Raw genomic sequence first — 13536 nt, 5'->3', positions numbered from 1 at the left:
GTGTTTTTAGTTTGTGGTTTCGGTTTGAAATACATTTTTTGTGACACCTCCTGGAGCATTTCTGACACACCTTGTAGGCTTTTCAAAAAAAAACAGCTAGAGTGAAGAGTGAAAAAACTCAATAAAAAAGCGAAAAAAAGTCAAACTTCAAACAACACAACACAATAAACAGATAAATATGTATTATTATTGGATTGAATTTGATGTTTCAAACTGACTCACAGTATAATACATCAATTTTAATTGAAAACTAATGCATGAAAAACAGGTGCAGCCACAAACCACAGCACTGTACTCAAATCATTACACTACTCAGGTACTTGGGAGCTCAAACGTCTCTTCTTATTGTTGTTTCATAGCATGTCCTGGCAGCAGATATACAGTCCACACTTGGTGCCATATTGACATGACAGGTGCAGAATATAAAATGATATTATAGAATAAGACAGCAGCTGGCCACAGTTCCCCTGCTGTTCATTTGGAAAGTAAAGCATCTGAGAAATTATTAAAATTGTCTAGCTGTTTCCAAATGTCTTGTGCGCTCACTTGTCATGCAACGACTTTGATTGCTGAATTGCAGATGATGAATTAATAGAAACGCATATCTGTCTGACCTGCTGCCCCGGGGAGTTGAACAGTTGCTCTGCATCATGTGACTGTTTCAGAACAAACCGTTCGCGGTGGCAATAATTCCTCTGCTTGTGATCCAGGTAATTGAGGAAGTACTGATTATGAGAATGAAGGTTAACATGGTGGTTCATTTCACAGCTGTTGTAGTTGTTTATGCCACTGAGAAACTCTGCATCATATTTCAGGAGCTGGTGCACTTCACATTTGACGTCAGACGAGTCTGCTTACATTTTTCATATCATATTTTGAAAGGGATTCAACCTTTATATTTGACAAATGATGGAAGGGAAAAGCTCTGGCTTTTGAAAATCACAATCACAAAAACATTTTATTTTCTAACCAATAAGCGGGGAGCTTGTTGGAAAATACTATGCCTGACTTAGCCTTAGCGCAAGGGGTGTTCAGTGACGAACACTATCCCTGGCCCTGACCCTTTTATTCACATTAAGTTCATCTTATGGTGTAGTCTCCGCTGATTGGTTCTGGTCACTTGAGGTCCAGGTTGGCATGGTGCCAGATTCCAGGCCCTCTTTTGACTTCCCTTGGTTTGGAGCACTGTTGATGAATCCTCTTATTGTTGCCCATTTTCAGTCCTTTTTTGGGGGGTGGCTGTCAGCAGATAATCTGATCCGCTCCTGGCTTGCTTCTGCTTGTGGACTGGTCTCTGCTTGGTTCTGCGGTCCATAATTCATCCTCCTCACCCACCATTGTTCCCGAAAGTTCCTAATCTTCCACATTGCTTCACTTGGAGGAAGGTAGGTACTATTCCTCACAAACTCAGGCTCAGATCCGGCTGTTTGGACCTGTTCTGTGGTTGGATACCTCCTTGGTTTCTCCTCATACACACACCTCTCATCCTCAACAAATTGAGGTTAACTTAGCCAATATCACAGCGTCTGTTGGATTCAATCTTTTTTAGACAAAGCATTATAATTATATTTATTCAATATAACAAGTGAACTTGATTAATATGATCATAAGTAAAATATAATTATTCCCATATGATTGAACCCACAGAGGCCATCATGATCTTTTGAGAAGTTAATTTACTGTTTTTGTTTTTTTGTTTGTTTGTTTGTTTGTTTGTTTGTTTTCTTTTTTTAGCTCATTTGAATGTGCTTGTTTTCTCAATTTTAATAATTATGATTCATCTTCCTCTGCTTCAAATCCCACATGGCAGACTGTCAGGATGGGCTTGGATTAATTCAGGGTAATTATAATAATATGAATTTGTGATCAACCCTTGTTGTTTGAGGGTCATTTATTCGTTAGTTACTAATTTTATTTTATTTATTTATTTTGTTTTTGATCATGATTGCGGGTCATTCCAAAGCACCTTCCTAGTTGGTGTGATCCTCACTGACCATGGCAATAACGCTGATTCTGATTCTGATAACGATCAGTATCAATTAAACTGCAATGTTGGTTTACCCCCTCCAGATGTGGATTTGTGATATCTTGATTTGGAGTCAAGTATATGATAAATAATTCACTGCGATCAGCCTGACGTGGCTCATATGTGGCTTTGTAATACCGTCAGCACTCTGTAGGGGGAAGTAATCGCATCAGTGATGCAGTTATCTTTAACACGAGTAAGAATGGGCGACACGGGGCCATAGAAGTATTATGAGTAGAACAGAATGCAACGTTTGTTTTGGATTTCCTTCTTCCAATAGGTGAACGATAATACCGATTTTGTCCTACAAAATCACCACGATTGTTTTTTTAGATTAAAATCGAAGCTGACGTCTAGGTTATATCACTGCTTTGTGATCTATTTTTATTGCCGCTAAATCTCTCCTGTAAATACACTCAGCGTTGGCTTTGAAATAACATAACGAGAAAATGATGGAAGGTTTTAGGTAACAACGCGCAATTAATGTCAAACTTTACGCTTGGCCGTGTGACTCATATATGTATTTACTGATCTATGTGTGATAGATCTATGCAGCTGCAGCTACATTGTTTTGATTCAACCCATCATTCGCAAAGGTACCGTCTGTATTCATTAAAATGCCCCACTGACCTGCACTTTTATGATTCTGATGGTCTCTTTCACCACAAAAGTATTATTATTTCACTGACTTTGGATATTGAGATTATTGCCTGAATGATCGCGGCCCACTCCACGCTAGCATAATGCTAACGATAGCTGCTAACAGCCATTAGTGTTTGTTTAACGTACACGGAGCGAGTTTGTATTTCCTGCTCGCATTGCGTGGTGTTGGTGGTGTAAACGTGACAAAACCCGTGTTAGGTACACAGTTCGCACGTGTCTTTAACTGTAGTTTTTTTCGGTTGTTATTATTATTGGTGTCGTTCCTGAGCCGCAATCGTAAAACCGAGTAAACGGATCCGTGAATATGTTGACCAACGTTCAAGGTCATTTTTTTCAAATATACTCTGTGTCCATACACGAGTTTGGAAGTCATGGTAGATAAATCTTGGTATTCAACCACAATGACAAACCACGTGCAGTCTAGTCTTTCGTCCTGGGTGAGGCGCTGTTGCTCAACATTATTTACCGACACGTCTTGCAACGCAGTCTTCGAAATTGGATATTATCTCTTGTTTTCCTCATATTTAATGTGCGTACATTTCATATAAAAATGCTGTGCAATTAACCTACTAGAACTTATTAGTTATATTAACCTAATTTGATGATTCCCTCTGAGTTGAGTTTACAGGAGATAAAATGTAAACTGAAAATGAACCAGCATTTTTTACATGTCGTTTTCTTTGCAGTCTTCAATTTCAGTGTTAACCTGTGTGCCTATCCCCATTCTATTTTAACTATTAATATTAACTATGTTGCTGATGACATTTTTTTATTTCTTTCCCCACTAGGGCCAATTTCCAACAGTCATGGAGGAGCAGACAGAGTCCCCCAGAGGAAATGATAACAGCAGCCGCAGAAATGGAGACGAGGTAGAGAATGATAGATCCACGTTCAGCTTTTGACTTTGTTCTGGCTGCCATGTGATGTTATTTCTTCATAATAAATTTCTCGGAAGCCTGCTAAAGCACAATGATTCTCAATTGTCACTGTAAAGGATGTCCTTTCTCCATTTCATTAAGATTGGACAGGTTTCTGTGTATGCTTGTCTGTATTTGTTCAGTGGCAAATTAATCCAGTGTGGTATCTAAATTGACTCCGTTTTCATGCATTCAGAAAATTAAATCAAGCTTTTAGCCTTCCGTATGATACAAATTTTAATCTTTCGGGTCTTCTGACACACTTGGAGTTCCAACTCGCCAGCATTATACCTATACTGCTGTGAAGCACCATCTGTGATGCACTACTTTATTGAACTCCACCTCAACCAGATTTTAAACTGTATTTTTGGTGGATGTAGAACACATTTCTGTGCAGTAATAACAGCACAAGTAGGAAAACTGACCAAGGGTGAAAAATTAACCCAGGACATGGCATAATTTGCTCAGCAATGTTGTCCTAAACTGTGTGTTGTAGATCCCATGTCTCCCGTAAGCATAGTCTTCATAGTCTTCATTCATGTATTTTGTGCTTCTTCAGAAACCCAGACGTGGCAGCTGGACCAAAGGAAGGAAGAGGAAGAAGCCCATGAAGGACAGAAACGCTCCCAAAGCTCCTCTAACAGGATACGTTCGCTTTATGAATGACAGACGGGAACAGCTGCGGGCCGAGCGTCCAGATGTGCCCTTCCCTGAGATTACCCGGATGCTGGGCAATGAGTGGAGCAAACTGCCCCCTGAGGAAAAGCAGGTCAATAAAAAAATTGTCATGGAGCACACAGCCGTAGAGGATCATTAAGCATTTCTAGAATATCTATACTGTGATCCAAATATTTATTATCTTTCACCCGCACACAAATCCAACACATGCCTTTATTCATTGTTTCGATGCAAATAAGTGTCACTCGTGTGCCTCTCACTCTATTGTACACGAGTCTGTATCAAAAGGTAAATACTAGTGAATCCAGAATTAAAGTATTTGAAACACAACAGGAAAAGAAAGAATGAAACACACTTTCAGTGGAGACAGCACTGACTCCCCGGCTCACTGCCCAGTTGCCTGGAGGCTGAACAGAATTGGCTCTCATACAACCTAACCGTACATATTTCATGTGGCTTTTTTGTGTTTATTGATGAATTGCTGTTAAATTCAACTTCAAATGGCATTAAAAACCTTTTTAAAAGTCTGGAATTTAACTGGACTGAAGCTGTAGGAACCCTGGAAACAAAAATTTCTCCAAAGCACACTGAGATTTAGATTTTTCTTCATCAATAGATTTTTGCTCAAGGACATGTGAGAGGTCAACTTCTCTTGCTGGCATGCTGAATGTTAAACTGAAACTGTTGAATAATAGTTGACAGACAAGTTAACAAGTTATCCAGCAATAATAAATCATTCAAAAGGCTATTATTTGGAACCTCGACTGCCAGTTACGAATCATTAATCAGATTTGCTTCGACAGAGATACCTGGATGAGGCGGAGCGGGACAAAGAGCGTTACATGCGTGAGTTAGAGGAGTACCAGAAGACCGAGGCTTACAAGCTTTTCACCCGAAAGGTTCAGGAAAAGCAGAAAGGAAAGAGACATCGGCCAGGTAAGCACTTTTAAAGAAATTGTATTTGGAAAAGCTCTCTTCATGCCAGAGAGTGCAGCTCAAAAGTGCTGCTGGAAAAAATAGGATTCTGAACAGCATAAGCACGCACAGAGGAAATGGTCCATGGTTACGCATCCACTGCACAACCTTTTAGGCAATCGATGTGTAAATAATCAAAGGCTGTTAACAGTCACTGTTTCAAACAATTTGAGTTTATTTACAGTTTACTACCATGGGAAATGAGTTCACATTCTACTGTCATTATCTTGGCAAAAACTTTTGTTTTGAGTTTTGATGTCGAGCAAAACTCATCTGAAGAGGGAGCAATCAATTCTATTGTAAAGTAACCCAACCTCAGTTGAGGAAAGTGGTTGACGCCGTCATTGTGATTCTGAGGTAGAAACACATTTTAAAAGCATGTCAGATTCTTGCTCATCAATCACCTCATTTGATGTGATTTCATGCCATTTAATGTCATGATCATACATAATGTACTGTATATGTAATGTAAAGTAGAGGCCGTAAAATAATGGCTGCTGGATCGTGAGTTGCCTTCTCTTCTTCTGATGGTTGTTGTTGTTGTCAGTTATTGACAATTCCTCTGTCGACCCATTCCGTTTGTTACCTAGTAGACCTGTTTTCTGTCTTCCTTACAAGATTGTAACTTTTTATACGAGTTTTGTACAATATGAGTATTGACTTCCCATTTCTGTCCTCGCAATTGCTGGTTTTCCACCCTTGGACAACATTCAGGTTTCATGTGGGCAGCACTCATCAGCACTACCTGATTTGTTCAGGTGGATGTGCGCACAGCTCAAACAAAACATAAATTTGAAGCTGAGTGGAGTGCCAGTCGTGGCTTGGATTAGCAAAGCTTATGCAGTTAACAACTGTATTAGGGGTCAAACTAAATGTAACCTCTTAATCTAGGTATGTTTGTTTAAAACCTTTCTCAAACACATTTTTCGAACACAAGTATTTGTGCACTACAGCAAAAACACAGTTGTTGGCTTCATTGTCTCTTACCTTAAAAGAGGGATTTCATGTTATTCTACACCATGTTTTTTACAGTTATTAAATTTTTATAAAGACGCACAAACAGTGATATCTGCCTAAACTGTATTTGAGAGGTGAAGTATTTCATTCTTTATTTTCTGTCTTTCTTTTACTTTCTGTCCACTGTAGTAGTGAAGAAAAAGTGAATCAACCTATCGTGTTTTGTTTCTCCTTAAGCAGATGTTGGACACCAGGTTGCCATTGAAGCCCATCTGGAGGTCAGTGACCCCGAGACCTCAATTAGACTAATGTTTCTTTTATGTTTAGTTTTCATAACTGTGAACTTTCACACTGAATGATACAAATTCATTGTAATATACATTTATTCAATGCAGGAAAGTTGTTTTTCAGTGTTCGTTTTTAATGAAAAATTTCAACATTAGCCTGATTTGTTGATAATTGCCAAGAAATTCAGCCACCATCGTTCTGTTTTTTTTCTGTTGACTGACTGTTTGGCGTGATGCACTGACAAACATTTTTTAAACTCTTTCTTTTCATCATCATTAGAAGGACACGGAGGGGAAAGACAGGACAGTCTTTGACATCCCCATCTTCACTGAGGAATTCCTCAACCACAGCAAAGGTAATGAAATGCACAAACCATTCTGATCTCCTCCTAAGTAATGTTGAGTTCACTCAATCTGACTCGTCTTCCTGTCCTTTCGGCAGCACGTGAGGCTGAGATGCGGCAGCTGCGAAAGACGAACATGGAGTATGAGGAGCGCAATGCTGCCTTGCAGAAGCACGTGGAAAGTATGCGCGGAGCGGTAGAGCGACTGGAAGGTGACGTGATGCAGGAGAGGGGACGAAACAGTCTTCTACTGCAACACTTGGAGACCCTAAGGCAGGCACTTGCTTCCAGCTTTGCATCCATACCTCTACCAGGTGAGAGTCACTGCTACAGTCTCATCCACGTATTATTTGTTTGATAAGTTAATAAAGATCTCACAATAATGTAACAGTGGCACCCATGCATGCGGATGAAGTATGTACTGTAAAAATCCATAAATGGCGGGAAAACTTTCTGTTTCTGCCACACTTATGATTAGGTTATATTTATTTCCACAAATCTGCTTTTTATTGATATTTGTGTAGGCTGCATATTGGCCAGTTATCATTCTAAAGTATTGACTAGCATTTACTCTGGAACACTCACCGAATGTTCACTGTAAGCAATGGCATAATTACTAGTAAGTAATTAATGTATTTATAAGTATTAAAGAATAGTAGGGATGGGCAATAACTTGCCCATACCGCCAAAAACAATACTTGCAATGAGAACTTTTCATCTCACGATAAATTTGGTGAACAGACTACACACTTGCTGCATTGGACTTGCATACATGAATATGACAAGACCATGTGGGCAGGTCGTGCGCTCCAGCTCCGTGGTGCCTCAGTTGGAATTTGGTATTTGCGACGCCGTCCTCTTCCATGTCCCGACTAGGGTTCACTGTTCGCAGACACGGGCATCAATTAGGGACCGTCAACAAAATCTGATTCAGTCAAGTATTAGTGAACTCTTCAAACAATGAAAAAAACATGTTAAAAGAGAAAATTGGGAAAAGATTTTTCTTTCAGATCTCAGATCTTTCTTTTTTTTTTATTTCTTCTATAGCATCTAGGAAAGTCCAGACTGGTCCACAGTTTAAGGTAACTGTTAAGAAACATAAGGAGACAGCAGACAGGCGTCTCAATTCAACCCCTAAGTAAGACTGGCAAAGCAGTCTGTCTGACACCACTGAGTTCAAAGAGAGATGTGAAACGTTGAATTTCTCATTTCTGCACTCAGTTCACTATTATATTTAAACATAAACAAATGATCCAGTAATAGGTTTCAACATAAAACAGTTTCAATAGAGACTATATTGTGTCTAGGACATGTAATAGAATGAAAATGTATTCATTGTGATAATGGTTGTTATTGCCAAAATTATAAAATGTGTCTTTTTTTTTTTTGTCCAGATTGCTCTTCTCTAATGAATAGTTAGTGTTCTCCAATCTGAAGTGTTGTCATCATCTCTCGTCCAGAAAACATGTTGTACAATATTTGAGAATACATTCCAAGTGGGGCTGTCCCTGATATCGGACAGCGCTCACCCTCTCGTTCAACTAATTTGGTCCGGATTTGATCACTTTCCTTGTTAGCTGTGGTGTCCACCCGCCTGCTCTTCCACAGTCACATTTTCATGGGGCCGAGTTCCAGCACATCAAATGCGTTTTCACTGATAAGTCACGTTATTCGTTTACAAAGTATATCTTACACAAACATATGAATGAGCCAACCGAAATAGTAGTTCAAATTAGGGATGCTCCGATCGATCGGTCACCGATCATGATCGGCCGATTCAGCACATGCACGGGAGCAAATGCTGTTCAGGGAAGCGCCTTCAAATTAAACACGCCATTTAAAGTGCCAGCACCTGATCGAGCATGGAGAGTTTTTGGGCTCTTGAAAGTGATACCGCTGGTTCCTCAGCAGCAGGCTGTTAGTGCAGCCAGCAACACCCGCCGCTCTGAGCATGACATTTGGAACGCTAAGAAATAATCGTTAATTTCCCGAGCTAGATGAGCAGCCTTTCTTAGGTGTCGTTTACTCAGAGATGGAGACAGACATGACCAGATCCGTCACCGTTTTGCAGTCAGGTGGAGCGTTTGTTAGCCACCTGAATCTGAACCGTTTGAAAACGTCCGGAGTGGAAACTTTCATTAATGCAGTGCTCTCTGTCTCGGAGTCCTGCAACAAGCGGCCAGTATGTAAATATTTCACAGACGTAGCAAATTCTCTTGAGATTCACCTGCGACATCTCACATTGTATTAAATATTTTTCAGTTGTCCTTTTGACAGAATAGTTGCTGCATTCAGCAAGGTTTTTCTGTTTTTTCCACCTTGAAGAGGTATATAAAAACACACTTTGCTTTTGTCTACCTCATTCAGTCGGATAAATAGTGGCTACATCGAGGCGGGGAGGAGGTACAAGGCAGTCTGTAGATCTGAGCTGGTGCAGGAATTGTCTCTTCTTTTTTTTTAAATTGAGTAAATATTTCAGATTACCACAAAGTACAATAAAGTAACCTTCAAACAGCCTCTAGTGTGATTGTGATCCTATTGGGCTACATCCACACGGAGATGCATCTTTTACTAGCAGATCACTTTCGCTAGAATTTTCAAAAAAGCGCCCCACCTCAGGCGTTGACCTGTATCCACTGAAATCGACAGAAATTGATGCAGTACACATGCCAGGCCTGTATCTGCCGTTGTTATGATCTGTCAACAAACACAGAAGACAGTGCTTCCAGTGCACTAGTACAACACCCCGACGTTGGTGTTGACTGATGACAGAGCTGTTATTACGAGTCATGCTTAACTTCACTTCAGCAAAGACATAAGTGTGTGTGTGTGTCATGTTTTAAGATGCTTTCCTTCTGGGATCCAGTTTAAAAAAGTATCAGAACCAGGGAGGTAGCACAGACTTTTTTTCGGTCCAGAAACATAATTGCAGAAAACATTTTTTCATGGTACTTGTACTTTTTTTTTTTTAATGTTATACCTTTCATCATCTGTGTTTTCAGGCACCGGAGAGACAGCCACCCTGGAGAGCATCGACTCCTACATGAAGAAGCTGCACAGCATCATTATCAGTAACCCACAGGAGCATGACAGCCTCATCAACACTGTGAGGGAGGTGGTCAACCGCTTAGACAGGTCAGAGTTTCAAACTACAAATATATGTAGTGACTTGCGTGATGATTACGTCTCATCTTGAAGTGAAATTTGGTTCCTTTCGGTGCCAACTGTCCAACATCATTCAGATTAATGGCCTGCACCCCGAAATGGGCTGATGTTGGTTGTGTCATATACAGTATACACAGGTTCTGCACTGCATTTTTGCGGCAACATAAGTCAATAATTCCACGTTTTAATCACTAAAAATGTAAGATCAAAGTGACTAAAAAGCTGCCGTGTTTTCTGTCTGCTTTAGGTAATTGGTTTCTGCTGTTTCCCTGGATTCAGACAAGCCTCGGCCAGCTGACGTTCTATGTCAACTCATCCTGTCAGTTTGCCGTGCAGTAGATTTCTCACACAGATTTTACCTACTGAGATTTTTGTTTGTGACAAGTCCATTCATATTTATTTTTGCTTGAGTAACATCTTTTATCATTATCATCAATATTTTCATAAAAAATCTTCCTTTGGATACTTTGTGCAGTTTTACTTTTATAATGTTGAAGTATGACGTGCCATTTGTTAGCTCATTCATGTATAAAAAAAAAAGTGTTTCAATAAACTGGTTCTAGTTGTACTTTTGTTTCACAATACTCAGACGCGTATCTCACCTGGAACTAAATCTTCAGCAGAAACAAATATAAGGTACCGGTAACTAAAAAAGCGACTTGCCAGTACTGTAATGGAATGGAATTTGAGGTAATTATTTAGCCCTCCCGGCCTGTGTGCTGGAATACAATAGCCAACTTTCCTCCACAGTGGACCACAGGAAATCAGATGAAGATGGATAAAACTGGAGCTAATTGAGGTTTAATTGGGACTTTAGATAATCCGCCCGGTTTATTTGATAATCCCAGTCAGGAAATATCACAGCATTGCTATTGTTTTGGATTTGTTTTTTGAGTGGATGTGAGGAAGCCTTTGCTGATTTCAGTTCTGATGCCCTTTCCCACTCTGCAGCAAACATCGAAATACACTATGTGCCAGTCCAACAATAGGCAACAGTGTTTGGTCCTGATGTGCTGCTCTTCCTGCTGGCCGGCAGACTCAGCTGAACTATATGTAACTACATATTAGAGTGGATTATACACTCTGGCCTCTTCAGATGCCTTTTTGTTCTTAACAGCCGTTCGAAACATCTAATCAGACAATCCCGTTCGGATGTGTGAACATCGGCTGCTTCTTCAAGACAGTCCCATTCAAACAGATCGACACAAAACGTAATTTATGTACTGATAAATTGTTTAGATTATAGTTTGAACCTGCTTTTGCAATTATAAAACCAAATTTATGATGTAGTTCATAAAAGAAAAACTCTCCGACTCTCCTTTGGACAGACTGTGAGAGTAGGAAAGGTCAGCTGTAGTATTCTGCCTTCCTGTGACGGGTTGGAGTGTGAAAGTGGTTGGGTTACAGGTTTCTTTCTGACCTTGCTGCAGCTTGGCCTTCAACCCCTGAAGGTGCTCACAGTCAGGCCTTCAGTCAAGCTGTCCTTTGTTCACTGTGGCACTGACAACCTTTTAACATGACTTTTTAACATGACTGTGGCTATCGTTGAAAAGTTGTGAGTCCATGAAAGGATTTTGGTGCTGTTCTGGACAGGTTCAATCAGCAGCTGTACCAGTGGTGGGCACTGACACGCTAAGTAGCATCATCAGCAACAGTTCAATGCCCAAGAAGGCAACTTCAGATAGACAGTATTTGATCCATTCCTGGAGCAAATATTTCACATGCTTGACAGGTCCATTTGCTGTGTTTCTTTGATGGATTTACTGATAGGTGGTGCTCATTTTCTTCTTTCAATCTTACATGTAGATCTCAAGTGGCCTCGTCAGGTGCTACACAAAGAGAGTAGAATCTAATCGGATTTGTTTATTGTTTTCATTGAACATTCAATTCATTGAACACTGTGCCACCACCTGTGAAGTAAAGGTGAAAACTACTGCTTTCTATGCACAGTAGGAGCATGAAGATCGGTTACAGTGAAAGCAGAGAGTGGTGGTTCAGGGCATTTCAGACATCCCTGTGTACAGTTGTGACGGATAAACCACATGCAGCAGTGTCACAGATTTTTGTGACGAGGTCAGTTTGATTGACTCAAGGCACTGGGATGAGTCAGGGGTCATGTGCTGACATGGCATTTCCTTCTCAAATGAGTCAGTGGAAACAAAACCGTACACTGTTGCACTGTAACTTAAAATCACATCTGGGAATTGTGGAACTGACTGCATCACTCTAGTCCTCAAAGGACCAAAACATTGAAGTGTGTAAATTCTCTGAACTTCTTTGGTTAACATAACTTCTACCATCATGTCCAGAAAAAAAATAAAAATAAATGTGACCTTTTTGTTTGTGTTGCTCAAAGTTTTCATCATCACGATAAAACATTCTTTTTCTTATTGAGGACAAAATTATTTTTAACAGTAATTATTGCCTTATTGTGTGTGTGATGTTCAAGTGGTTAATCAGGTCATTTGTCTTTCAGTATTTCCTGTCAGGGTCACCACAGCAAGTCAGCCTCCCCATCCTTAACCAATCTTGATCATCCTCCCTTTGTATTTGTATACTTTATCACATCCAGGAACCTCCGTGTTTGTCCACCTTTTGGCCCATTTCTTCCATTACTGACTTTCTTTGTCCCTGTGACATGTTCCCTGTCTCTCCTCTCCACGTGTCCAAACCACCTTAGTCTTGCCATCGTACTTTGTCTCCCAACTTTACTCCATGAGCAGTCCCTCTGACATACTCGTTTTAGCCACACCCAAGGAAAATCTGAGCCTCTTCAGCTCTCCTTCTAACTCTGCATGTGCTGTCTCTGAAACCAGACATGGGCCACGTGCAGCCACTGGTCTGTACTAATGCTCCCCCTCAGAATACATAAATGAAATATTTTGACAAAAAAACAATGTCATGTTTTATCCATAGGTCTCTTATGATATTTACCAGTTGAAAAGTATCTATGATTTATATTGCACATATTGAAATACATTTTTGTAAAAGGAAATAATCTGAATTATAATAAAATAGCATATTTAAAATTGAGAGATGATTGGGGTTGATATTTTACAAAGTAACACAATTGTGGTTACTGTTAAGATCATTTTTCTTCTGTCTTTCGAATTGACGTCCCTTCATCTTCGTCAATGCACATAAAGTGAGCCCGGCTCTATCCCATACTGTACATCATAGCAGGTCTCATTACTTCCCTTTCAAGCTGGCTGCCGCTCTTGTGACACATGTACCCCTTGACAGTCGTCCCCACCTGTTCCACCCTGCCTGCACACTCTACAGTATTTCAACTGCTATCATGTCTGTCCAGCACTCTGTCTGACTGATCTCAAATACTCATGAACTAATCAGTTTTCACTGGTCCTCTCTCCTTGACACATGTATTCTCTGTGTCAATGGCAGACGTGTACTCAGCTCCATACCGCTTCTCTCCAGCTAGTACCTAGCTTTATGTCCAACTCATCTTAACTCTCACAACAGATCTATCACTCAGTTAAATGTACTTTGAATATAAGTTACAGGTT

At 40.1% G+C, this 13536-nt stretch overlaps 1 protein-coding gene across 6 annotated transcripts; it reads left to right on the top strand.

Moving 5' to 3' along the window:
- Positions 1 to 2230: 2230 nt before the first annotated feature.
- Positions 2231 to 12339, top strand: hmg20a (high mobility group 20A). 6 transcript variants are annotated; one of them, XM_053885579.1, is made up of 9 exons: positions 2231 to 2306; positions 3478 to 3558; positions 4166 to 4375; positions 5088 to 5220; positions 6454 to 6494; positions 6784 to 6859; positions 6946 to 7161; positions 9850 to 9982; positions 10260 to 12339. In XM_053885579.1, exons 2-9 carry the CDS (start codon positions 3496 to 3498, stop codon positions 10261 to 10263), a joined length of 876 nt encoding a protein of 291 aa, XP_053741554.1. In that variant the 5' UTR covers positions 2231 to 2306; positions 3478 to 3495; the 3' UTR covers positions 10264 to 12339. The 6 variants fall into 6 exon arrangements, with proteins under 6 accessions (XP_053741554.1, XP_053741553.1, XP_053741551.1 ...); XM_053885578.1 differs by lacking the exon at positions 2231 to 2306 and adding an exon at positions 2572 to 2622; XM_053885576.1 differs by lacking the exon at positions 2231 to 2306 and adding an exon at positions 2638 to 2696 and having other exon boundaries at positions 6787 to 6859.
- Positions 12340 to 13536: the final 1197 nt, after the last annotated feature.

Source organism: Synchiropus splendidus, chromosome 14, assembly GCF_027744825.2.
Source record: "Synchiropus splendidus isolate RoL2022-P1 chromosome 14, RoL_Sspl_1.0, whole genome shotgun sequence".
Classification (NCBI taxonomy): domain Eukaryota; kingdom Metazoa; phylum Chordata; class Actinopteri; order Syngnathiformes; family Callionymidae; genus Synchiropus; species Synchiropus splendidus.
This window is presented reverse-complemented; position numbering and strand designations above follow the sequence as displayed.